Genomic DNA, 24,505 nt, shown 5'->3' with positions numbered 1-24,505 from the left:
CTGCAAACCAAAGCACTTGTGGCTCCAGCAAAGGACATGGATGTAATCATGTAATAAATGCATAATGCTTAGTAGGATTTGTTTCACCAGTATACGATTTTATCTTTGTAGGCTTCTTGAATCCTTTTGAAATTCTGTCTTGACAAGTTATTGTTCTCACTAATTGTATTGAACCTTCTTTCCCTTCATCTGAAATTTCTACTACTCATGGCGAACATACATTTCCAAAGTTCGACTAAGGATGTTGGAGTCTACATCTATATGCTTATTCGAAATATGAACACATTGATCCAACTCCTTAATTTGGCGCTCGAATCGATCACCTAATCCAATCTTCCTGGTTTGGAATATTATATTTTCTTTGAATTCGGACCATGTCATTCCAAGACTCTCTTGGTTTTCATTAGCTGAGCTTTGACGAGATTGTTGTTCCTTACGTAACTTGGCAGCGAGTATCCACCATAATCAAGATGAAATATGATCAAGCAAGGTATGGTGCTCAGTAGAAAGGAGTGGTGGTTGTGTGACCGTGCGCAAAGCATGAAGGTGGAGGTACCTACAAAAGACATACCAACACTCAAATATACTCTAATTAAAGAGAAAGAATCTCAAAATCTAGAATGAGTAAGAGAATAATAGTTAATGAGTTGACTATATAGTTTACAATGCAATCAAACCGTTATATACTCGGTCATCTGATTAATTGTATAAATAGTTTTATTTTAGATGAACTGTATGGGTAGTTAATTGTTTGTGAGCTAGGTGGAATTTAGGTTTTAAACCTAGTTGAGTTAACTTGATCATAGTTCAAACAAATAGGCTTCTATAATTAACCAATTGGTTAGAACGACGGACAAAAGTCTTGCTCTAACTTCATCGTTTGGACCAGCCTAACAATAAGCCACTGATTTTGAAAGACCTGTTACCAGTAAGATTTAAACATGGACTTGAGAAGTTTTGATCCATCAAATTTCAATTAGGCCATCCTACCAGTAACAAGCCACTGATTGATTGTATAACATTCAATTTATGTTGATTAATTAAATTTAAATAATAACATTTTAGACATGTCCAAAAAAAATTACCTACCAAAAGAGATATTCTCCAAATTAATATGAAGAACATTTTTAATTAATTAAATGTATCGTCAAGTTTAAAAACCCATATAATTTCAACAAACAAAAAAAAAACCTATCACTTATACGCTTTTTTTTATTCTTATCATACTCATACGTTTTTTTTTTTAAATTATACTCATACGTTAAAAGCACTTGACATAATATGTATATATATATTAATTAGAGAAAAAGATAATGCACCGACGATGTACAATTTTTTTACACCTTCAACCAATCAGATTTCAAGGATGTGTCACGTTAATTAATGAAATTAAATAAAAAGAGAGATTTTCTCACATCCTTGAAATCCGATTGATTGATGGTATAAAAAAACTTTACACCGTCGATGCATAGAAATTAAACTCTATTAATTAATAACTACAAAAGATTTCATTAAATAATTGATAAAAGTCAAAGAGTATTTGATTGAATCAAGAACTGAAAAAAAATCTTAATCTTTTTTTATAACACATCTTACTATAGTAATTAAGATAAATATATTATTTTATTGATATAAACATACATATGGTCAATTATTCATTATGAAAAATTAAATGACCAATGAGAAAGTTTGAGTTAAATAACCCATCATTCAATCATATTGAAGATAAGTGAGTTGGAATTTCTATATTTTATTTATTAATTTATTCAGAAAAATTCATATTGGTCCATTGAATTGTGTGTTAGTAACCCACATGAGTCATTTAAACAACCTAAAAATATATTAGATTCAATGTTAATTTTTTTTTTAAAACTTATTCAATGTTAATCTCAATCTTTGAAGTTATTATATGTTCATGTTATGTACTACTAGAATAATAAAATATATTGAATACGCATGCTAAAAAAGGAAAATTTTAGTATGCTAATAAAAGATGAATATATTGTATCACCGAGAATTAAAATTATTTAATTTATACTATAAGTAGTCGGTCTAAATTTAATTTTTCGATTGAAGTTTATGGGAAAAATATTTTTCGCCCGAGAGATTAGTATCCCACTCATAGGGTGAAACATATTTTGAGAGAAAATGAGTAGTGTCAACTATCAAACTAACTTTCAAAAAAAAAAACTATCAAACTAGCTACTCCTCAAAAAAAAAAAAAAAAAAAAAAACTAACTAGTCCTACTTTATTTATTAAATATGAGTTCTCATTTTTTATGTTATTTTCTCATATGAAGGTAGCCACTTTATATATATATATATATATATATACTGATTCAAATTATTTATTAAATGCTTTTCATGCAACTATTTACTAATTTTTTAATTGAATAAAAATAAGTATTAAAAGTAAATTTAATTGATGAAAAATAAAAAAAAATATTTAATTTAAGAAAATTAAATTTTGTTGTCTGATGTAATTGTGAAGCAATGAAAATTAATTTTATTTAATATAAAAATTCATAATACATATGATAAATAAATATGATATGAGGCGTCATATCGCTTCATAAAATTAAAACATACTAGTATTGAACATGTGTCATGCACGGATGAAATAAGAGTACTTTATCGGCATGCATGAGACATTTTCATATATTCTCTCTTATTTTCTTTTTTACATACGTATATCACCTATTTAAGGTTTTTTTTCTAATCCTAGTAAATTCAATTTTTTTTTCTAGTTTGTTATGTTTTGAATCAAATAATCTTCCGGATGTATAGACGAAGCATAAAACATAAAAAAAAAGTTTATTGTATATTTGATAACATTTTGAACGTAATCATAATCATTAAAAAAAACTTTGTCACATACATTTTAATGGTAGAAAAGTCACAATTGACTTTTATTAATTATTATAATGTCATTAAAAACCATTAAATGTCAAATTAATATGGTATTTTCCAAAAAACTCACAATTGACATTTGTTATTTATTATAATAGGATTAATAACTATTAAATGCAATATTAATACATTAATTATTTTCTAAAATATGGAATTATTTAATATTTAAATTATTAAAAAATCATAAAATATAAATATGACAGTATCTTCCTACTAATTATAGTATTATAGAGGAAACATATGAAGAAATACATAAAATAAGAGCGTGACACTGGTTGAAGTTGCCAATTTTTAGTTTCGGAAATAATACGTAGTATAGGATATAATCTACTCAAATTTACTACATGCCGGTTAGCAATTGATAGAAAGCTTTCAATTCTGGGTGATATGAAGATGTCAACGTTTTAAAATTAAATGTTGCAAAATCAATGGTATTAAATCATTTTGACTTAAAAAAAATAAATCATGTTGATTTCTTGCTGACATGAATGAGGCGTATAAATGACATGTACATTCTCAAAAGAAATGGAGAAGAAAGCTTAGACAGAACCATCGTTAAAAAAACATGGGTGTGAAATATTTGCTTGCGTTGTGCTCACTAGTTTGGATTGCAGAGGCACAAGTAGTCAAGGTTTTCAATGTGGAAAAATATGGTGCAGTTGCAGATGCCAAGACTGATAACTCTGTGGTAAAAATGTTCATACCTCCCATTCTTATTTTATTTAGGGACTATCTGAATTAATGTTCGCAGAATTGATTTTGGTAGAACTGATTCTAGTAGAATTGGTATTGAAAGTAACTTGATTTAAGTCTGCATACACTTATCTGAAAAGTGATTTCTTAAGAGTATTTTGTTTGAATAACTTTGATTAGAATTGTTTTTGACTGTGTAATATCCAATATGGATATGTGCATTATGATCAATATAAACAAACATCAAAAACTGATTTCACTTTTTTGAGAATTGATTTTACTCGCCTTTCTCTATAATTGATTGATTTTGAGTCAATAATTGATTATGATAGATAGTAACGAGACATGTAAAAATTATTTCTGGACCTTGTTTTGTTTGTTTTGTGCTCCAAAATCAACTATGACTATGAGGTTGCCCACACACTCGGAAGCACACACTTAGCAGTGTGTTTATTTATGATGTATTCAACTTTTGTAAAGGCATTTCTGAAAGCATGGAATGAGGCATGCAAATGGAATGGCAATGCAATGGTTTTGATCCCAAAAGGAACCTACATGCTCAACGAAGTCATGTTTGAAGGTCCATGCAATGGTTGGACAAATTTTAAAATAAGAGGAGTTTTGAAGGCTTCAACTGATCTATCTTCATACAAAACTGAGAACTGGATAAATTTTAGATATGTCAACAATTTGATTGTAAATGGAGGTGGCGCATTGGATGGTCAAGGATCTTCAGCTTGGACTCAGAATAACTGCCGCAATAATCCAAATTGTCACGCTCTTCCTACGGTAAGTTCATTGTTTTACAAAAATTCAGTTTTTTCTCTCTCAATTGATCTTACTAAAAAGTTAATTTTCATCACATTCACAATCCACTCATAATCAATTTATACATTCAAAAGCTATTCACATAATCAATTGTAATTGTAGAAAGATTTCTAAATACGCTATCCGTAGTATCTTAGTTTTCTCACTTTGTCCCTTACTATGGTTAGTTCAATGTGCTCATCGGCACCTAACCACCTAACCGTGAGATGTGGATCAGACATTAGTTTGAGAGTTTGACTTCATCACCAATGTTTGAAACAAAACTTCGCCTCATGAGGATAGATGAGGCAATTCAAGTGAGACACAATGTAGATCCAACTTTCTATTAACTCGTGAGATATGGACGGTCTGGCGGGACCACTATGACTAATCTCTTCTTAAGAACTCATACATGCTCATTCTTTTATTATAATGGTTTTATTTATCATATAGTCTTTTTTTAATTAAGATTCTTAGCTTGACTTGTTAAAATAACATCTTTCTTTGTGGATGATACATTTGATCAGACAATGAAATTTGACTTCATCACCAATAGCAAAGTCCATCGCCTGCATTCTATTAACAGCAAACAAAACCATTTTATGCTGTTTGCATGTGAGAATATGACACTCACAAGACTCACTTTATCAGCTCCTGCTGATAGCCCCAACACAGATGGCATCAAAATAGGAGAATCAAATGGGGTGAACATCACAAGTGTGAACATCGGCACCGGTGATGACTGCATTGCTCTTATCTCCGGCGCGAAGAAGGTTCGGATTATGGATGTGTTTTGTGGCCCTGGTCATGGAATCAGTGTGGGAAGCCTTGGTAAGAATGACGGGGAAAAAGATGTAGAAGACATTGTTGTGAAGAATTGCACCTTCAGTGGTACTGATAATGGTCTTAGAATCAAAACATGGGCTTCTTCTTTGAGCAAAACTTTGAAGGCCTCTAATTTTGTCTATGAAGATATTGTCATGGATAATGTGGAGAATCCCATTATCATTGATCAAGAATATTGTCCATATCCTCCTTGCAAAACCCAGGTTTGTACATCTTCACATTATTTTGAATTATTGGCCCGATTTGTCGTTTTTCGTGCACTTAATAGCATGTTTGGATTGACGATCGACACACAATTCAAAACAGGACAACTCAAAAGTTACACAATGTGATTTTTCCCTAGAATTGATTGTGGAATTTCCAACTACATAACCAAACACGCTATAATTAGTTTATTTGTTAAGAGGGAAAGTATCACAATTTTTTTTTTGGAAGGACACTAATCTTTTGTAATGAAGAATTTGATTTGTTTCTTTAATTAGGTGGAAGAGATTTTATATATTGTACAAGCTGATCCAAATATGACGTCGGTGTTCTGAAAAAAACTGCCAATAATTTTGTTGTAGGTTGTTTCAAATGTACAGATCAGCAATGTGAAGTATACAAATATTAGAGGAAGCAGCATGACTGAAATTGCAGCCAATTTTAAGTGTAGTAGGAATAAGCCATGCCAAAACATAACAACGGAGAGCATTCGTTTGACGAGATCTGGTGGCAAAGGAGGAATAAGCAATTCATGTAATAATGTCAATGGTGCTTCTTATGGCCAACAGATTCCCCCTTCCTGCTTGTAGTGACCAATTTCATCTTAGAATTGAAATTCTCTCCTTTCCTTGTTTGTATTTTTTGCAATCTTCTTATTAACTATTTCCATGTGCAAAAGGAATGTGTTGCTTTATTGTCCTTGAAACAAGGATATGTTTCATACGAATCAGAAGTATTAGAGATTTAACAAATACTAAAAATATCCTCCTTCCTTCTATTCATGCTTGCAATCTGCTCATTAATTGTTGCTGTATGTGAACATTGAACAAAATGGGGAAGGTGAAAATATCCAACTTTAATTTGAAGATAGAGTTTATGCTTCATATCGCAACATTGAAAGCATGGACAAAATTATAGAAATAGTCAAATAGACTTAGTTATTCATATTGAACCAAGAGAAATAACAGGAAATGATAGGCTGCCATCATGCCATGGCTAACCTATTCAAAGTGGCTTATCAAATGATCTTGAAGAATATTAAAGTTGGGCATAAATGCAATTGCCTAGTAGCACAGGAGAAAGAACGTTAGTACTGACATGAAACTTTTCTGGCACAGCTTAAGAAAATGTTGAGATTTATATTTTTGGGTAGCAATGTACAAAATAAGTATAATGGAGTCCAACAGAGCAAGTTCAAACCCTAATACCACCAGTGTACAAAAGAAAGAATTTTGCAATATTTGTACATGTAGAACAACACAATAATACAACATCAGAAGCAATTTACTATTCAGATTGCCAAACATTTACAACTAATTACATCGTAATCAGAATCTAATTTGGGTATAGACGAACCCGTCATTACCCGTCCCACATCCCCCAAATCACCAACATCAACAACCACAGTGCTAAGCCCTTTCCCAACAACAAAAATACTTTTACCAACTGCAGCAAGCTGGCAGGGTGGTCTTGTAAGCAATGGTGACAACTTTCCAACAGGTATCCACTCGCGTCTCTCTTTATGCCACATCATTAACCGACTACCCGAACGCTGATCCAAAACAAAAAGGACGCCCTCTACAACAGCTGCAGGACCTCTCCATCCTGAAACCATGTCAGCATCTGCATGCTGCCATGTATCGCTTGATGGTTCATACACAAGATACACATGAGGAGTTACAGGATATTTGCCACATCGGATGTATATCTTCCCATCCATAACTACTGAATCTTCAACTTCAGGAATAATATTAGGATCTCTGCGAGATGTCCAACCATTTGTGCAAGGGTCAAAAGTATCCCAAGAATCACTTGAATTTTGACCTATGCCACCAATGGCATACAGTTTTTCATCCAAAACTTCACAAGCAAAGAAGCACCTAAAAGTTTTTGCAAAAGAAAACAGTGACTTCTACATTGCAGTAGGGGTTAAAATTAAGATAGATGAAGACATTATGTGATTTCAGTTTTTAGTAGCAGAACATAGACAATGAAAATTGACAAACAAAATAGATAGTAACAACAACATGACTAACTTAGCTTTCCAAAGTGATAAACATGAGAATATTTACCTAGCAGTTGACAAGGAAGTAGCTTCAACCCAAGAGTTCAAGGAAGCATTGTATGAGTAAACCTCATCAATAACACCTTCAGACCAGCCACAGCCACCTAATAAGAAAAGCTTATTTCCCAAAGCTTCAAAACCTATGCCTTTTCTTTTCATAGTGCGAGGTGGAAGCCCACGAATGAGCTTCCAACATTTTCTTGAGGAGGTTGGATCCAGAACAAAACATAAAAGTTTATCTAATGTGTCCCTGCACAAAGCATAGATCCAGGTTTCATCAAGTTTATGCTTTTTGCGATAATAAACCCACTCTTCACTGCAAACTAAACCCCCCCATCTTTTTGAGACACACTTCAGGACTGGATGATATCTTCTAGGAACTCTTGCCAGGCACACAAGAGAAATATCATCTGGAAGGCCAGGAATAAGTGGAGAATTAGTAATTTCAGCTTCATCAACACCATTTGATGATTCTGTTCCATCATTTACAAGCTCCATAGGAATTAGTGCAGAGGACCTGAAAAAAAAGGGCACAAGTCAGTCAGTAAAGCACTTCTCAAATCCTAAATTCACGGGCACTTTCAACTCATCTGTATGAACCTTGTACAACAAACATCTATAGCCATTATGACCCCAAAAGTTATGTCACCTCAAGACACAAACAAGATCAAGTTTTGCATGAACGATTTCGTACATTTTAAGGCTTGATATTCACTTCAAGATAGAGCATAATCATATGATTTGGCCTTTCGAATTCACTTCAATCAGCTCAATACAACCCTCACTAAACAGCCTGCAGACTAAATTCATATGCAAGCTAACCAGTGTTTAGTTAACCTATTGAGGAACGAAATATCATCCTCCAAATGTTTATCATTTCTAGTTTTTCGAAAAGAAAAAAACCTCCCGTTCCCCTTGGAATGCAACACGTGTGACTTAAGCATGATGTGAAAGCTGATCACTTTCTTTACACATCACAATTTGCAGGCATAGGATTCAAAACACACAACCAGACATCCTAAACAGATAAAGCAAACTTGTTTTAATCAAGCTATATTAACCAGACATAATGCTCTTTAACTCCATCCCTTCAAGCATCATATTTTCAAACAGTAGAACATGTCCAAGTTACATCTAAATCCCACAAGTAAAACATAAGCAGACTTCACAAATCACAACTTTCCACAAATCAACCATAAGTGGATAAACCATTAAACTACAAGTCTACAACAGCTTGCTCAATCATTTTCATTACTGCTAGTGCTACTAATAACACAATCAAAATACACACAACAAAAAAACACATTTTATTTTTTTAACACTTGTCCCCCAATTTCATTTTTTTTCTTTCATATAGAAGAAATTGAGCTATAAGGCTAAACCAAATACAGAAGCAGAAGCAAACCCCAACCCCATTGACATTGACGAAGAACTGAGAAAAACCACGCCTTTACAATCCCCCAATTTTTCCCCAAATTCAATTCAACGTTAATTAAAAACAATGATTGCAATTCCAGATCTAAATCCTGAAAAATTGGTTGACGATTGCAGAAGTGAAATGGAAGATCAAATGCGTGAAAGAGAAAAGGCAGAATTTTTAATTTCTGGGAATTGAATTAGAGAAGAAGAGAAAGTTACCTGAAAGGAACTAGGGATTCGTCTTAGAAGTGCACAACAACGAAGCCATGAACTAGAGATGATTTATAGCTTCTCACCCAATTTCCGTTTTTTTCTTTTTTCAAGAGATTGGAAGTTTCTCAGAGAAAAAAAAAATAAGAGGGGATTTCAGGAAAAATAATTGAAGTACATGAGAAAAAAATAAGAAATGCACCAAGATAGTTTTTGGATTATTAATCCCGGAAAAAAAAATGTCTCGACTGAGAGTTCAAGTAATAAGAGTTAGGGATATAAAGGTTGAATAATGGTTTAAAAGTTCAAATTTTGAGATGATTAATCAACTAACATTTCTAACCACTAACATTTATCTAAAAAAACAGTTTCATTTTCATATTACTTTTGATATATTAACACTCTAATTTTCTAGAGCAAAGTGGTAATCCAAATTTTAGGAGTTGACGTGTATTTCAGAGTTATGATATATACACACCTCTTCACTTCTTTTCTACTTTCTCTCTTCTTTATTTCTCTTTCATCTATCAATCAAATCGTCTATCACATCTTTATTTTCTCTCTTCTTTCTTCTCATCTCTCTCTTTCTCCACCTCTCCACACTAAAAACTGAGGTGTGAAGAAATAATTATGTATTTCAAAGTAGTTATCAAAGAAAACTCAAATTGTAAAATCTAATGAATGGTATTGCATTGCTACACGTGTGACATATCCTTCTTCATTATAACTTGTCACCTTTCTGTACCTATAATTATAAATTTTGCAAAACTACTCTCAACAAGGTCTGGGTGGTGTAGTCGGTTATCACGCTAGTCTCACACACTAGAGGTCCCCGGTTCGAACCCGGGCTCAGACATTTTTCTTTTAATTTGGGCGATTTTGTGCCAGATATTTTCTTTCTTTCTTTCAATTGAAACTTTTGGACTAGCAAATGGAGTTACAGGTAAAATAAGATCCTACTTCTTCAAATCAAGTTCCGGTAGCAATCAATTAAGTTACTAGTAAAGTGATAATCTTCACAGAATACAGAACTGGCTCAACAAGGAATTGAATCTGTAGCTCTTGATCAAATAAATCTTGATTGTATTAATGTAATCCTTATGGTTTGTGCAATGTTTCGTTAGACATGAGGGGAATTTCCAGAGAGTTTGAAGAGCTTTAAAAAAATGAAAACAGCACTTCAAAGTTTAACCACACCACGGGGAAAAAGGATCTCTCACCTCTTGCCTAATAAGCTGTTGGCGTCCAAAACAAATTCACATGAACATGCAGTAAGGATAGCAAAAGTACGCACTAAAATTACATAGATGATGATCTATTCAAATAAAGGCCTAAGACTTTATATTTACACGATTATGATTTTATGATATATACAGATCCCCTTCATAAGTAGAATACATTCCTAAAGCCCAGGCGAATTTGAGGCAATTTCCTAAAGAAATTGGTGGGCTGGTACAAGTGTAGCATGATTATCATGAGTGATTTCATCATATAATTCCTATCCATAATCAATTGGGCTAAACAAGTACTGCATGGAGATCAGCCTCAAAAGTTGAAGACGAAGGTCATAGTGAACCTTTCATCTAAGAGTTAGGCCTGCCATTTGGTGAAGGCTTTATGGCGTGGCGGTTTTGCTTTGCAACCAGGTGCACATGAATTGAGTTCTCCGCTGCAATGGCTTCTTGGATGTCGTTTTGGGCCTTCTTGCAGAGATCATCAAGTGCAAGCATTGGAAATGGCTCCTCTATAAGTACTCCAACCTACAGCAATCAATATTCACATTTTTGGATTAGCTTTCTTCTAACTGGAAAATCTGAAGTTGCATTTCAAGAATCCATCCATCAATCACTTCTACCTGTGTTCAGTTTAGATTTGAGCATTCCCTAATCTATTCCAAGTTCCAACTACGCAAAAGTCCTAAAGTCTGTTTTTTTGGCAACTCTATGCAAAGCCAGTTATGCGTGGTAGAAATAAAAAGCTAGTCTCTAGCTACTGGGCACAAAATAAAAAATATGCACTCTGTTAATATGTACCAAATATTTTATATGTATGCAAATACACCCATAGTTTCTTTACATATTTTATAAGTCACAATTATTCTCACCTATATTTCAACATTCGACTGTCAAACTCGATTTGTTTACCTAATGATTACACAGAAGAAAGAAAAACCAGTAAATGTTTAATAGCCTAAAAGTGTTAATTCTGTTAACTACATGTACAACAAATTATAGAATAGCATAATTTGATATATTAAATAGTAAATGAATCAAGCTAAGGGAGAGACATACTTCTTCAATGCAGAACAAAGAAGCAGCACTAATAAAGGTAGCAGGAACCACAATCCATTGACAATCATCCCAAAGTATGATAGGGAGTGTCAGATGCCATAGGACAAGAAACCGTGACGTCAAGCGAGTATATGACAATGGAATGGGAATACCCATGAGTTGTTCGCATATGCCAATTCCTTCAAGAAAACAGGTGATCTTTGATTGCTGTAACACAATGAAGGATATGTTACACAATAGAGTGAAGTGTTATATTAACAGATCCATATCTACAACTTTGCCACCTAAATAGAGAGTCATAAATTCACACTTGTGACACAAACAATGTTCCCAGAACTCAATATCTGCTGAAATGCGAACAATTCAAAAAAGTTCTTACCAGGACATTTCTTCTAGAATCCTCCAATTTTAGCAGCCGAATACTCTGTGATATAAACTCAATAATGCAGCGTGGTGGATGTTTTGAATTCATGATCACCGCTAGATCATCTACATCTAACAGATGTTGAAGATCTCTCCTAATATCTGATCCATACAGCACATGACACTGCATTCAAATTGTTCAAACGGTGAGACTACAACTACCAACCTAAAAACCCCACACAATACAACTTGAAAAAAACCTAACAACCACAACACCCTTCACACTGACATTGAAAAAAAAATCCAAATTTGATGGGAACCCAACAACCAAAGAACTATTCTGACCTCGAGTAACTACCAATCCAACAATAACAACAACAACAAGTCTATTTCAAAAAAAAAAAAAGTCTTATCCCACTAAGTGACATCATAGCCATTGAGCTCACTCTACACCATTAAGCTCGATCCAAAATCAAATTTTGTACGATATTATTGACAATGAGATCATTTTTAATAATATCTTCCAATGTTCTTTTTGGCTTCCCTCTACCCTCTTCATATGACTAATAACCTACATATCAACCTTAGGAACTAGAATGACCTTAGCCATTGAGCTCACAAATCTTGAACAAAACCTTACAAATACCCTTCACATTATAATTGAAAAAAACCAAAATTGACGGAAACCCAACAAGCACATAACTATTTTGACCTTATGTAACTAAGAATCCAACCCAAAACAACTTGAACAGAACACACAACAAGTAAAAAAATGGATGAAAACTCAAGAAAGAGAGAACCAAAATAACCTTGAGGGCGAGAGGGAAGGCGATGATATAACGCAAGAGCGCCTTCTTGAGGGAAAAATCAGAGGGAGCATCAGCGAAAGCCATGACCTGCCTGGCAAAATCATGGGCACCGGCAAGGACCATCGTCCAAGCCTTCTTGCCCTCGACGTATCTGGAGTAGGAGGCTTCGGTTCGGAAGACAAGGAGGAGGGCGAGGGCGGGGGCGGTGAGCTGGTAAGGTAGCGTGGAGGCTCTGAGGAGGGGGAAGAATTCAGGGAGAAAGTGGAGGAGTACGGCGGAGTTGTAGGCGGAGATGACGGCGGCGAAGGCGGTGAAGAATGTGACGGGGGGGGCAAGGGAGAGGATGACGCGGGAGGAGAAGCTGGAGAGGAGGTGGCGGAAGTGGCGGAGGGAGCTACGGTGGGTGCGCCAGTCGGAGTGGGCGTAGAGGGCGCGGTTTTTGTACATGCCGCGTTCCTGGACGGTGTCGGCCCAGTCGGGGATGAAGCGGAGGATGGAGATGAGGTGTCGGATTGGGGAGGAGGAGGAGCAGGTGGTGGTGAGGGGTTTGGGTTTGGAGGAGGAAGGGAGGATGAGGTGGAGGTTGAGGTGGTGGCATTTTGGGGTGAATTGGGAAGATAGGGTAGAGGTTGTGGTGGGTTTGAGTTGGGTTCTGGGTGGGAGTGGGTGGTTCATTGAGTTGGATTTGGAGGGGTGTTGGTGGTGAAGGAGTTGGAGGAGTGAGTGGGTTTGAGTTTGAAAGGGAGCATGATGTTGTTTGAGAGTGGGAAGGTGGTGGTGGAGGAGAAAGGGAGGTGGTTAAAATTGGTTGGTGGAGATGAATGGGTAGGTTACTTTGTAAAGAGCTGGTAAATGTGTGTGAAGCATGGTTTTACACGTTTCAAGTAGAGTATCAGCAATAAAACAAAAATTGAAATGAAAATGCCTTATGTGTCATAAAGTCCATATACATGACAACTTACTTGGAACTTGGAAGAAACAAAATTTGAGTTGCATAACTCATAAATTACTATTCTTTTTTCTTATAGAAAAATTGATTGATAGGGCTCCGAAAAGCACCACTAGACCTGCGAACAAGGAGCCAATGACATACTATGGATCTATGGTTGGAGGGGAGGGGGATTTGTTTGGTATTGTTTCTTTTGTGACTGATGCCTCCATCTTCTTCTAGGAAACATCGGGAAAAACTCATGGGTTTTCTCGTTTGCTTGATATACAGGGTTTTCACCTTTATTACAACTCCCGATTAGATATTGATCTTTCTTTTTCCTAGTTGATGTGATTAATTGTGTCTTCATATTCCTTCGCTTAAGCTTGGAATTCAGTCAAGTTGATTGGTGGCGTCCTTATCAAGGACGCATTGAAGGAGGTTCCATGTAGAACTGCATTAATGATCATTTCAAGAATCATCTCCACTCCTATGCCAAGTAGAGTTGCGAGTTGCAACTTCTCTATGGAGATGAGGTAAAACTAACTCATAAGCTCTGCTTTCCTCAGCTTAATTCCGTCATTTATGCATTATTTCTTCAATGCACTTCTTGTTTTAGGCGTTTTCATTCATTTTGTCTAGAAAATACTCGCAAGGAGTAGGAGTTCATCTTCATCGCCTGAATCTCCTTCACATAAAATTTATCACAGCAAGAGTAGGAGGTTGTCCCCACATACATTGCCAGTTGTTCTTGGGATGAGACTACGAGGTTCTCCTCGTTTCTACGGCAGATCATGGCCTGGACTAGCTTGAGGTGCTCGATGGAGTTCCTTATAGTTTAGTGTCTTCGAGCACCTGCAGAAACACTCTGATACTCAAGTCAGTGTGGGATCAAGGAGAGAATCCATGAATTTTGGAAGAAGTCAAAAATTTGCTAGAATGAATACCATGTTAAGTAAATGAACAACCACACATATATATAGGCTTGAGGCCCGTCGTTGTTATCTCTGTAAGTTTAAGGGAAGTCTTTATGTGAGAGCTTTCGAGCGCATGTTGGTTTTAGACAACCTTACTATGCTCGTTGCATCTTAACCTTTGCGTAATCGTTCAAATAGTGGCCGGAACGAGATGTTCATTTACTAAGTCACTAGTGTTTTTTACCCGCGCGTTGCACGGGAAATATGTCTATTGTATTTGATACATTAATTAATACTTTGATTATTAAAAATATATTAAATAACGAATGAAATAGAAAAGTCAGAATTGATGAGTAAAGTGGACATAAAGACTTCTCTTCTAAGCCCAATTGAGACCAAGAGGAACTCGTTTCACATTCTTCGTAAATATGAAGACGATAACACAAATCATAGATATAAGGAATTATCAACATATTAATCTTTAAAAAAATTAATGTGATAGTAGCACAAATCAGGATTGTGTAAGATATATCATAAAGTATAACATTATTGTGTTTATTCCAACTAAGTAGGGATGACAATGGGTAGGTACTATAGTACCATCTCCATACCCGCGTTTTTAAAAATTACATGTACCCGTGTCCATACTCACGTTGGTAGCAACTCGAAGCTCTCCACCATTAGACAATTCAATGTCATTACATGAAGCTATTCATCTTTGCCAAAATCTAAATCTATGGATAACAATGGGTCTCAAAATCATAGGGTACCCGCAAAAAATACCCACTATGGGGTAGGGTAAAAAACCGCTAAATGAGTATGAGGTTGAGTATAGATAATTACGCGCAAAAAATAGTGGGTATGGGTGCAGGTATGGGCACTATAGTACCCAACCGGCCCATATCCGCACACATATATTATTATTATTATTATTATTATTATTATTATTATTATTTGGAAATATATTAACAAATTAATTAACTTAAGCTATAGCTTTCAAACTCACTCTTTTTAAAAAAAAGTTTGGGGTATATTAATTAATACTCTAAAAATAAATAATAAATAAATTAAGATAAAATCAAGAAATAAACCACCTAAATCCTAATCAAATCTAAAATTTAAAAATGTATATTTTTATACTCTAAAAATAAATCAAAAATAAATTAAGATAAAATCAAGAAATAAACAATATAAATCCTAATCAAATCTAAAATTTTAAAATGTATTTTTTTTATGAGAATTAATCTGAGAATGACACGTGTTATTTTTTTTTTCCAATTAGTGAATATTCTGCACCCTAGGAGATTTTCTTTTCCTCAATCCTTTTGCTTTTGATTAAGAAAAGAAAAGCAGGAATCCTTGAAGCATATGACATCTTACAATTAGTTGAAGAACAAAATCAATTCATGAAGAAGATTGAAATAGAAACCCGAAATGAAGTCTTGAAGAACAAAATACCCTCCTTCACCAATTTGAAAGGACTGTGGTGAAAGAATTGTATTTAGTGTATTTGTGAATCTTGGGGTGGAACCCTTGTGAAACAAAAAATCAAAGACACATTTCAGTTAAGAGAAACAAAAAATGGTGTATTGACCCATATGTGCGCACCCCAACAAATTATCTATATATGTGAGAAAAAAACAAAATAATTCTCCCACCCAAAATAATTGTGGTTACTTCATCAATAAACTTATACTAACAATCAATTTAATTTGAACTTAAGGATATATATAGAGTAAAGTAAGATAAGTCACCCAATTGGCATACTAAAACATGAGTATATGCAAAACTAATGAGTTTGAGGAAAACATGAACCAACCTTAAGAATGGGCTAAACATACTCATGAAGATTAAATGTGAGCTCTTCATATGCTTTCATCAATTTGACTGACCTGTGCATTATTAAAAAAAAATAGTAAGTTGTGCATCATTCACATACAATGCAAATAGTATGCTTATACACACAGCTTAAACATGATGAATAAAAACGGGCAAAATTTGAGAAATGAATATAAATTCAGGCTTTTCTAAGTTTCATTAATTTCTATAAATTATACCAAAATCTGGTTTAGAATGGCTTCACACGCATGAATTTCTACAAACTATACTAAAATCTAGTTTAAAAAAATACAAAAGCGGAAGAAGAACAATAGAAAAAACATTACATCAGAATCAAAACATTAAGTCTTCAACAATGATTCGTTAAAGGGTCTATGCAAAAATTTGTAAACTTTTGGATCAAAACACACAAAATATGTGAAGTTTAAGAATCCAGGATTGAATTACGAACAAAGGATAAACTGAAATGACACAAACCATCAAGCACAACATGATAAACTCTTCTTCACGTAACATCATCTTACGGCATACCTCTGTCCTGATCGCGACATGTGGCAGAGGTAGAAATAGCAGCTATCAAATCTCTGCGTGTCCATGGTAGCTTTGTGGACCCTCAGCACCAAATCAACTCCCTTTTCTTAGAATTAACATTAAATAAATAATAAGATAAATTAAGATAAAATCAAGAAATAAACAACCTAAATCATAATCAAATCTAAACTTTAAAAGGTACTAAATAAAGATAGATAAAAACTACCAAAATCTAGCAAATCACAATAAAAAAACTCATAAAATCCTGAATTAAATAAAAATAAGAAAATTCAATAAAAATACCATACAAATTCATTTATATTCTAAAAGTAACTCAAAAATAAAATTAAATATTTCATGAAATTAAAATTAAATAAATAATAAATAAGGATAGATAAAAACTATCAAAATCTAGCAAATCACAATAAAAACTCATAAAATCCTGCATTAATTAAAAATCCAAAAATTCAATAAAAATTAATTATTATACTCTATAAATAAATGTAAAATAAAATAAAATATTTCCTAGAAGTAAAATTAAATAAATAATAAGATAAAATTAAGAAATAAACAACTTAAATCCTAATCAAATCTAAAATTTAAAAAGGTACTAAATAAAGATAGATAAAAACTACCAAGTCTAGCAAATCACAATAAAAACTCATAAAATCCTGAATTAATTAAAAATCCGAAAATTTAAGAAAATTTAATTAATATACTCTAAAAGTAAATCTAAAATAAAATAAAGTATTTCATGGATTAAAAATAAAATAAATAAAAAGATAAATTAAAATAAATTTAAGAAATAAACAACCTAAATCCAAATCAAATCTAATATTAAAAAAGGTATTAAATAAAGATAGATAAAAACTAATAAAATCTAGCAAATCACAATAAAAACTCATAAAATCCCGAATTAATAAAAATTCGAAAATTCTATAAAAATTAATCAATATATTCTAAAAATAAATTTAAAATAAATTAAAAGACCAAATCTTATCTTTTAAAATAATATCAATCAATTATTTTAGAATATATAAAATCAATAATACTATTAAAAGAGCAAGGGTTATAAGAACCCAATACTGATGTGTCGCACTCTGGTGCATTCTCTTCTCTCATTCAATCTCAGCATAGTGGAATTCCACGTGTCCATTCCACAGTTCTCCATTGTTAATTCTGCACACGTGTCCTCACCAGGATTTTCCCCCTATTTTTTAATTCCTCTTCCACTATTAACTACCAATTCTCTCTCCCACTGTCAAATGCTAATTAATGCCATAATATGAATAACCATTAATGCAAATTATTAATTTTCATTCATCTCCCTTCTATCTAAGCGGCACACATTGAACCCCACCCCATGTGCTCTAACCGAAAAGCACTTTAATTACTCCTTTTGAATTTTCAACTTTTAATTTAAATTAAAAGTAACAACTTCTCAGCCAAATATTAATTATCTTTTTTGGTGTTCTCCTTTATCTGTTTTTCTATGCTGTTTCATATCCTACTTTTTCTCCTTCCACTATGTTTGATAAGCGTGTGGTCAAATGCCATTTAATGGAGCCGGAAAAAACTTGGGTTTTCCCATTCTTTCTATGTGCAGCCGCCCAAAGTAACCCTACTTTTTCCCCTTTCAATTGCTTTCAGCCATAACTCTCGCACTCTCTACCAGAGATGGGTTATTGGGACCATCAACCATCATTAATGGAGATGACTCCTGAATTCAATTTAGAGATGGAGCCATTACCCGTCTCTTTTCTCCTATTTAAGGTCCATTAGGTATGTAGCTTGCTGTATCAACTCTTGCTTCGTTATTTCCGTATCCTCCTTGCCTTCCACATTGCCTCCTTTCTGCCATGGCTATCAATAGCTTCTTTAATTTATTGTATCTGTCTTTTGTACAATATTGGAATTTGAATTGAACTATGTTGGTCTTATGAACTACATTTAAAAATTTATTTTTGCAGATCAAATTTGCTGATAATGTTTTCACATGAAGCATTCTTTGAGCTAGCTACAGATTTTTATCCCAGCGCATGTGTTCCATCCAGCAGGTTGATGTCTTCGTTTCCTTTCTCACTCTCATGTTTCTTTCAATTTTTTTGACTGAATTTTGGTCGTTTTTTTTATCAAGTGAAGCATTTTACCACCTGAAATTTGCAGCCTAACATATTGCATAATTGCTTCATTCAGATGAAAATTCTATCGTACAGAGTCACACACTATGCAAGAATTATCCTGTAATGGGAGCCTAGCACATCTAGCACATCATATTTTGGTCCATTAAGTATTTTTCTAAGGATTAAAGTATGTTAACAGTTATTTCACCGGCATCCCAATGAAAAAGATAGGTAAAGAAAAATTAGAGGTATAATTGCTACTGGAATTAATATTCTTTTTTTTTCATGGATATGCATGTTTGATATGTTTGCTTTTTGAAGAGAATTGATGTGACTACATAATAATGATAATTGTGATGATTTATGATACATGTCCAAACCTAAATCACACCTGATAGGTTATAGATTGCAGTAAATGCATCATTGACCTTACTTTTCCAATCATTTTCTTTGGTTTAGTGATTGGAAATTTTGAATGATAAAACTATAAGAGCTGATTCTAAGGGCACTCATCCTCCAAGTATTGAAGAAGTGGTTATTAAAATAGGCTAGGGAATCTGAAAAATAGGAAATATTTTATAGAGCATTTCAATAGCACAAGCAAAAGTCATGTTCATGTAGTGGAGATTGATTGGTGTCTGTTTTTTGTTAGCTTTAGATATAACATGATTATAATTTTAGATTGGTGACTGTTTAAATATGAGTTCAACCATGAAGCCTGAGAGAGGCCTTATTTTTGTCACTTATTATTTTTTAACTCAGTTTATAATGTTGCAATAAGTAATCAATGAGTAGGAAGTTTGGGATGATCAAAAAATAGAAACTCTATCATAATGTATCAGCTGTATTTTCTATTAATGAGAATTTTTTCTAAAGATCTGTTTAGTTTAGTTGAGGTTTAAGTGGTTTATCCTATGAATGTGGTTCTTTTCTGTAAATCAGTATATTTTAGTTGAAGCTAAAAGCTAATTGTAAATTGAAGGAGTTCTCGGTGCACGAGGTTTTATAGTGCTATGGTTCTTATTTTTTGTATGACAGAGATTGTTTACCAGGAATAGGCATTATGTTTTTTTCTCTATGTCAGTGTTACTTTTACTCTTTGTTTTTATTCTTTGACTGATACTAATATTTTTCTATTAAATATTGTTTTCTTCAGGTGTTAAATAACAGACTATGGTAGATTAAGTGATGGAAATTGGGGGCTATTTGCCTGTGTTAGTTGTATAACATAAACTGGACATGTTAAACCAGTTATTTGAATTTGTATTCATTATTTGTCTTCTTTTAGGTTGTGTACTTGCTGTGGTTACTGATTTGGACGGATCAATTTTTCAAACATCTCTTGCTTTCAGGGATGAGCTTTAATCTCTATGCTGGGAGTTACAGTGTTAAAATAAATTTTGATGTGTTAAGGAAAGATATGGTGTCAAAGGAAGAAGTAGATTGTTAAAAACCAAAGATTCGGTAATTGCATAGAAGGTGCTCTTTTCTTTAGGCATTTTTTAGCATTAGAGCTTATGAAATATATGTATTTTTCAGTTGGAGGTATAGGGTTAATGTGTATGTGCGGATTACTATCCAATAATAATTTTGTTATCATGGCTATTCGATTTATAATTAAGTTTTCAGTTTTCAACATATAGTCGTTTATCCATTTAATGCTATTGATCCCCATTTGTAAAATCAATGGTACAAGACTTCTTTTTCAAATGATTCAATTGCCCAAGACTTATTTTTTCAGTTTAACGTACATGTTTAATTTATTAAGTTTCTGGACATTTGTTTGAGGAAGGAATGCTTATTATAACAATAATAATAAATTACTATTTTCTAAATAAGATAATGTTTGAAATGTTATTCAAAACAAATTAATTTAAATCAATGATAATAAATAAATTAAGAAATACTAAATGTAATCTCATCTATAGATTAATATTATAATAGGTTCGTTAAAAGTAGTATTTTAAAAACGATATTTTTGTAAATGGTTGATTTGATTGAGGGCAATCTACATAAAGTTGTGCTAGCACACAAGTGGAAAATAACTAACTGTTTGTAATTAATGAACATCTTACATTCGAGATTTTTATTCTTAGAAGATATATAATAGTTGTTTCCACACTCATAGAATTGATCTATTGGACATGTTTATGTTGATTTATTTTGGTTTTTTAAGATTATGATTGAGTTTATCAGTGTTAAACTTCAAATATTTTCTTTAATTGCGTAAATCTAAGTTTTTATTTAAGTAATTATTTGCCTCATATTTTGATCTCTTTAAGATTGAGTTCTCAGTTTTAAACCTTAAATATTTGCTTCAGTGAAATAAATCTTAATTTTTTAAAGCCATAAATTATTTATTATGATTTCGCCGTGCAACGCACGGGCAAAACTTCTAGTTAAAACATATATCAATTGAAACTTATATCTTCTAAAATAATATCAATTAATTAGGTTAGAATATATAAAATAAAATTAAAACATATATCAATTGAAAATTATATCTTCTAACAAATTGACACGTGGAATAATTTTTATGAGAATTAATCTGGTGCTGACACGTCACTAAGAATTAATCTGGTGCTGACACATCACTATGGAAGTTCTTCTTTTCTAATATATATTGATTGATATTGATATTGATATTGATATTGATATTGATTGATATTGATATTGATATTGATTACACATGCTTAAAAACAAGTCATTTAGGTCGATTGTGATTTATTGGGACTTTAGGCTTAGAAGACAACCCTAACCGAAAATAATAATAAAAAAATCTGCAAATAAAACAGATATTTTTCTTTCTCTGTCGACTACAAGTCTACAATCTCGTAAATAATTTACAAAAATATTACTAAAAATGTCTATTTACAAATAAAAACCCCCCAAATAAAATTGTTTTTCCAGACACCAACCTCAATCGTGATTGATTTGTTAGTTGTTACCTCGTATCTACGCCGAGGTTGAATTGAAGATCGTGTTTCCATTTTCCATCATGAGTTTGATGAGTCCAAAATCTGAGAAGCTAGTGAGAAGGATAACCATTGCGGTAACTGTTACTGCTTCCTATTTCCTCTTAACCGCTGACTATGGTTCCCAACCCAATGCTCTCGACCCTGTAAGCAACTCTTCCTTTTCTCTCTTCTCTTCACCCATATCATCAATTTTTATCTGATTCGTTTTTAAATTCGAACTGGGTTTTCTCTACCTGGTTTCATAATTTGCAATTGAATTTTCTTTTCATCATTATTAGTTATGGATGGATTCAATCAAGAATTATCTGATTCATTTAGTTCATCATGCCTTCAGGCACTGACTATTTTTTCATTTTAAATGTTAATGGATAAATGGACAAAACAACATATAATCTTTTTCTCAATTATGATATGACTGCATTTGCATTAATTTGCCTTTTGAAAATTAGATATAGAGAAATGGATCAATGTTGTGAAGTCGGACATTGACTAGAGATATGGCCAAATAAGTGTTTATAAAGGGCAGAGCAACTCTCGCCTCTGAGCTAGCTTTTGGGACAGAGTTACGCCTAACCCGAATTCTAAAACTAAACTAGGTCTTCTGGTCTTGAATTCGTGTCTTGCTAACATGTGAACTATGATATGCACAAAGGGGAGTTTCTTGAGTAAATCAGTTAAATATGTTCTTCATCCGATAAAATTGACACATTTTGATTTAGTCTCTATTAAAATTTTATTCGGTTTTTAGAAACTCGAAAAGTCATGTGGTTTTAGTCGTTCTCGAGGGATCAAAATCGCTAGAAAAGTCAAGTTTGACTTTTGTATTTTATAAGGACTAGTAACAAATAAATTTTAATAGGGAATAAAATCAAATATGAAAAGTTTTACAGAGACAAAACATACTCAACCCTTATTTAATCTGTGGCCATGCAATTGGAGTAAGTGCCCTTCACAAGTAGTTATTTTCAATATATAACCTCTCTGCTGGTAGTATTCAGAATCCTAATTTAGTCAGTTGAGCCACCTTCTGATCAATGAAGTATTTACCTTGTTGGATGGCTGGGACAGTGCAAACTTTGCAGCTAGTGCTTTAGTCTCAAGAGTGTCTGAATGATTGGCCTTATGAGTCCAAGCAGAGACCAATTTAACAGTGTTTATGGCTTCTATGCTATCTGGAGCTTCCCTTGTCTGCCGCAATTAAAATTATGTAGCAAACCTCTATTGAGGCTTGTACTCTATTTCTATTAACCCTGTGTTGGATGCTCTATTATCAAAGAAAACGGATAGTATTGCATGAATGCATGGTTTGAAACATTGACCCTTTGAAAGCCGCTCAACTTTGCTGTTTTTTTTATAATTTATTTTACAAACATGCTGATTGCTATTTCTAAAATTGTTATATGGTAAAGATTTGAGACAGGATCCAGGAATGGGTTCTGATTCCTAAACATGACAAGAAGAATGCAAAAACCAAGTTAAATTTTAAGTCGTTCAAAATGAGCTGTCTTCTGCTGTTCATTTGCTGTTACTTACACCATCAGACAATTCATTATTAGTTTACATTAGTTTCTTATTTTCATTCTATGCTGGGATTTTTTTCTTATGTCTTATGGTCTATTTTCTTAATGGCAGATTAAGAAGCAATTACTTTCAGTAGAGAGCACTGTGAAAGACTATATTTTTGGATCAAAAACAGAATCTCAAAAGAAACAGATAGGGAAATTGGACAGCAACAAGGATCATCCATAAATTTATGGTCATCTTGTACAGGAATATTATGCTGAGTCAAGGTTCTCTTTCGGCTGTGTGAACTTGTGGATGTCTCTGGTCTCATGGAAATGTTCAACGACTAGAGGCTGAGGATCTCGAAACAGTATTAATTATCTTGAGTTGTCAGTACTACAATGCCATCAATTTGACAATAGCATCATATAATGTATTCTGTTGGGTCGCTCATCCCCCGCCTCCCTCTTTTTCTCTCAAAATTATGAATCTGCATGTGCTGTTTCTCTTTCATTTTGTTTTTTTTTATGTGGATTTGAGTTATAAAATAGCAATTGGGAAGGTAATTTGGCCATCAAATAAGCAGTTGAATCACTCAATTCCAAGGTTCAAAAAGCTGTAAATATTTATTGGCATCTGTTTATGAATAATAAGGAGAAAATGTAAGAGTGACCTTTAGTTTTGCAGATGATTTTAGAGGAGAACCGGGTCTCTCCATTACCCCTGTGGTATGATATCGATTTTCTTAGTTAATAATCATTTTTCTTTTAATATCTTATTCCAGTTCTATCAATGATTCATCATGGAGTGTGCAACTGCAGGATAGGATATGCATACTTTGAGCTGAGTGCAAGTCTAAATAAGTTACTCGACTGTTGCATATATCACATTTACTGATATAGAATAAAACATCTAATTGAAAATGTAAGGCAATCATCCCTTCAGAAGTCATGTCAACTACAAATCTCAAAACAAATTTCATAAATCAGGCAAAATGCAAGCTTAAAATCTGGTTAACTTAATTTGATTCATCATGGTTCAGCTAAGGAACAACATTTTTGAACTGAAG

At 33.2% G+C, this 24,505-nt stretch overlaps 4 protein-coding genes, 1 long non-coding RNA gene and 1 other non-coding gene across 7 annotated transcripts; 4 read left to right on the top strand and 2 right to left on the bottom strand.

Annotated features, from left to right (window-relative positions):
• Positions 1-3,475: 3,475 nt before the first annotated feature.
• LOC130744764 (exopolygalacturonase-like) lies at positions 3,476-6,293 on the top strand. Its single transcript, XM_057596922.1, has 4 exons — positions 3,476-3,598; positions 4,084-4,392; positions 4,938-5,459; positions 5,823-6,293. Exons 1-4 carry the CDS (start codon positions 3,476-3,478, stop codon positions 6,048-6,050), a joined length of 1,182 nt encoding a protein of 393 aa, XP_057452905.1. The 3' UTR covers positions 6,051-6,293.
• A 325-nt stretch (positions 6,294-6,618) lies between these two features.
• On the bottom strand, positions 6,619-9,323 carry LOC130746107 (F-box/kelch-repeat protein SKIP4). Its single transcript, XM_057598627.1, has 3 exons — positions 9,164-9,323; positions 7,533-8,042; positions 6,619-7,340 (listed from the first exon to the last, which is right to left on the bottom strand). The coding sequence occupies exons 2-3, from the start codon at positions 8,021-8,023 to the stop codon at positions 6,752-6,754; spliced, it is 1,080 nt and encodes a 359-aa protein (XP_057454610.1). The 5' UTR covers positions 8,024-8,042; positions 9,164-9,323; the 3' UTR covers positions 6,619-6,751.
• Positions 9,324-9,936: 613 nt separating this feature from the next.
• On the top strand, positions 9,937-10,010 carry TRNAV-CAC (transfer RNA valine (anticodon CAC)). The gene has a single exon. It is a non-coding gene; the product is annotated as a tRNA-Val (tRNA).
• Positions 10,011-10,430: 420 nt separating this feature from the next.
• On the bottom strand, positions 10,431-13,464 carry LOC130746106 (voltage-dependent chloride channel 1, chloroplastic-like). The gene is made up of 4 exons (XM_057598626.1): positions 12,618-13,464; positions 11,825-11,992; positions 11,446-11,652; positions 10,431-10,914 (listed from the first exon to the last, which is right to left on the bottom strand). Exons 1-4 carry the CDS (start codon positions 13,290-13,292, stop codon positions 10,738-10,740), a joined length of 1,227 nt encoding a protein of 408 aa, XP_057454609.1. The 5' UTR covers positions 13,293-13,464; the 3' UTR covers positions 10,431-10,737.
• A 4,847-nt stretch (positions 13,465-18,311) lies between these two features.
• LOC130746105 (uncharacterized) lies at positions 18,312-20,558 on the top strand. Of its 2 annotated transcripts, none has more exons than XR_009022009.1 (3): positions 18,312-18,614; positions 18,803-18,889; positions 19,029-19,096. It is a non-coding gene; the product is annotated as an uncharacterized LOC130746105 (long non-coding RNA). The 2 variants fall into 2 exon arrangements; XR_009022008.1 differs by lacking the exon at positions 19,029-19,096 and adding an exon at positions 20,112-20,558 and having other exon boundaries at positions 18,314-18,614.
• Positions 20,559-21,817: 1,259 nt separating this feature from the next.
• On the top strand, positions 21,818-24,108 carry LOC130746104 (uncharacterized). The gene is made up of 2 exons (XM_057598625.1): positions 21,818-22,076; positions 23,566-24,108. The coding sequence occupies exons 1-2, from the start codon at positions 21,954-21,956 to the stop codon at positions 23,680-23,682; spliced, it is 240 nt and encodes a 79-aa protein (XP_057454608.1). The 5' UTR covers positions 21,818-21,953; the 3' UTR covers positions 23,683-24,108.
• Positions 24,109-24,505: the final 397 nt, after the last annotated feature.

Source organism: Lotus japonicus, chromosome 3 (assembly GCF_012489685.1).
Source record: "Lotus japonicus ecotype B-129 chromosome 3, LjGifu_v1.2".
Lineage (NCBI taxonomy): Eukaryota > Viridiplantae > Streptophyta > Magnoliopsida > Fabales > Fabaceae > Lotus > Lotus japonicus.
Note: the sequence above shows the minus strand (reverse complement) of the source record. Positions and strands in the feature narration are given on the sequence as shown.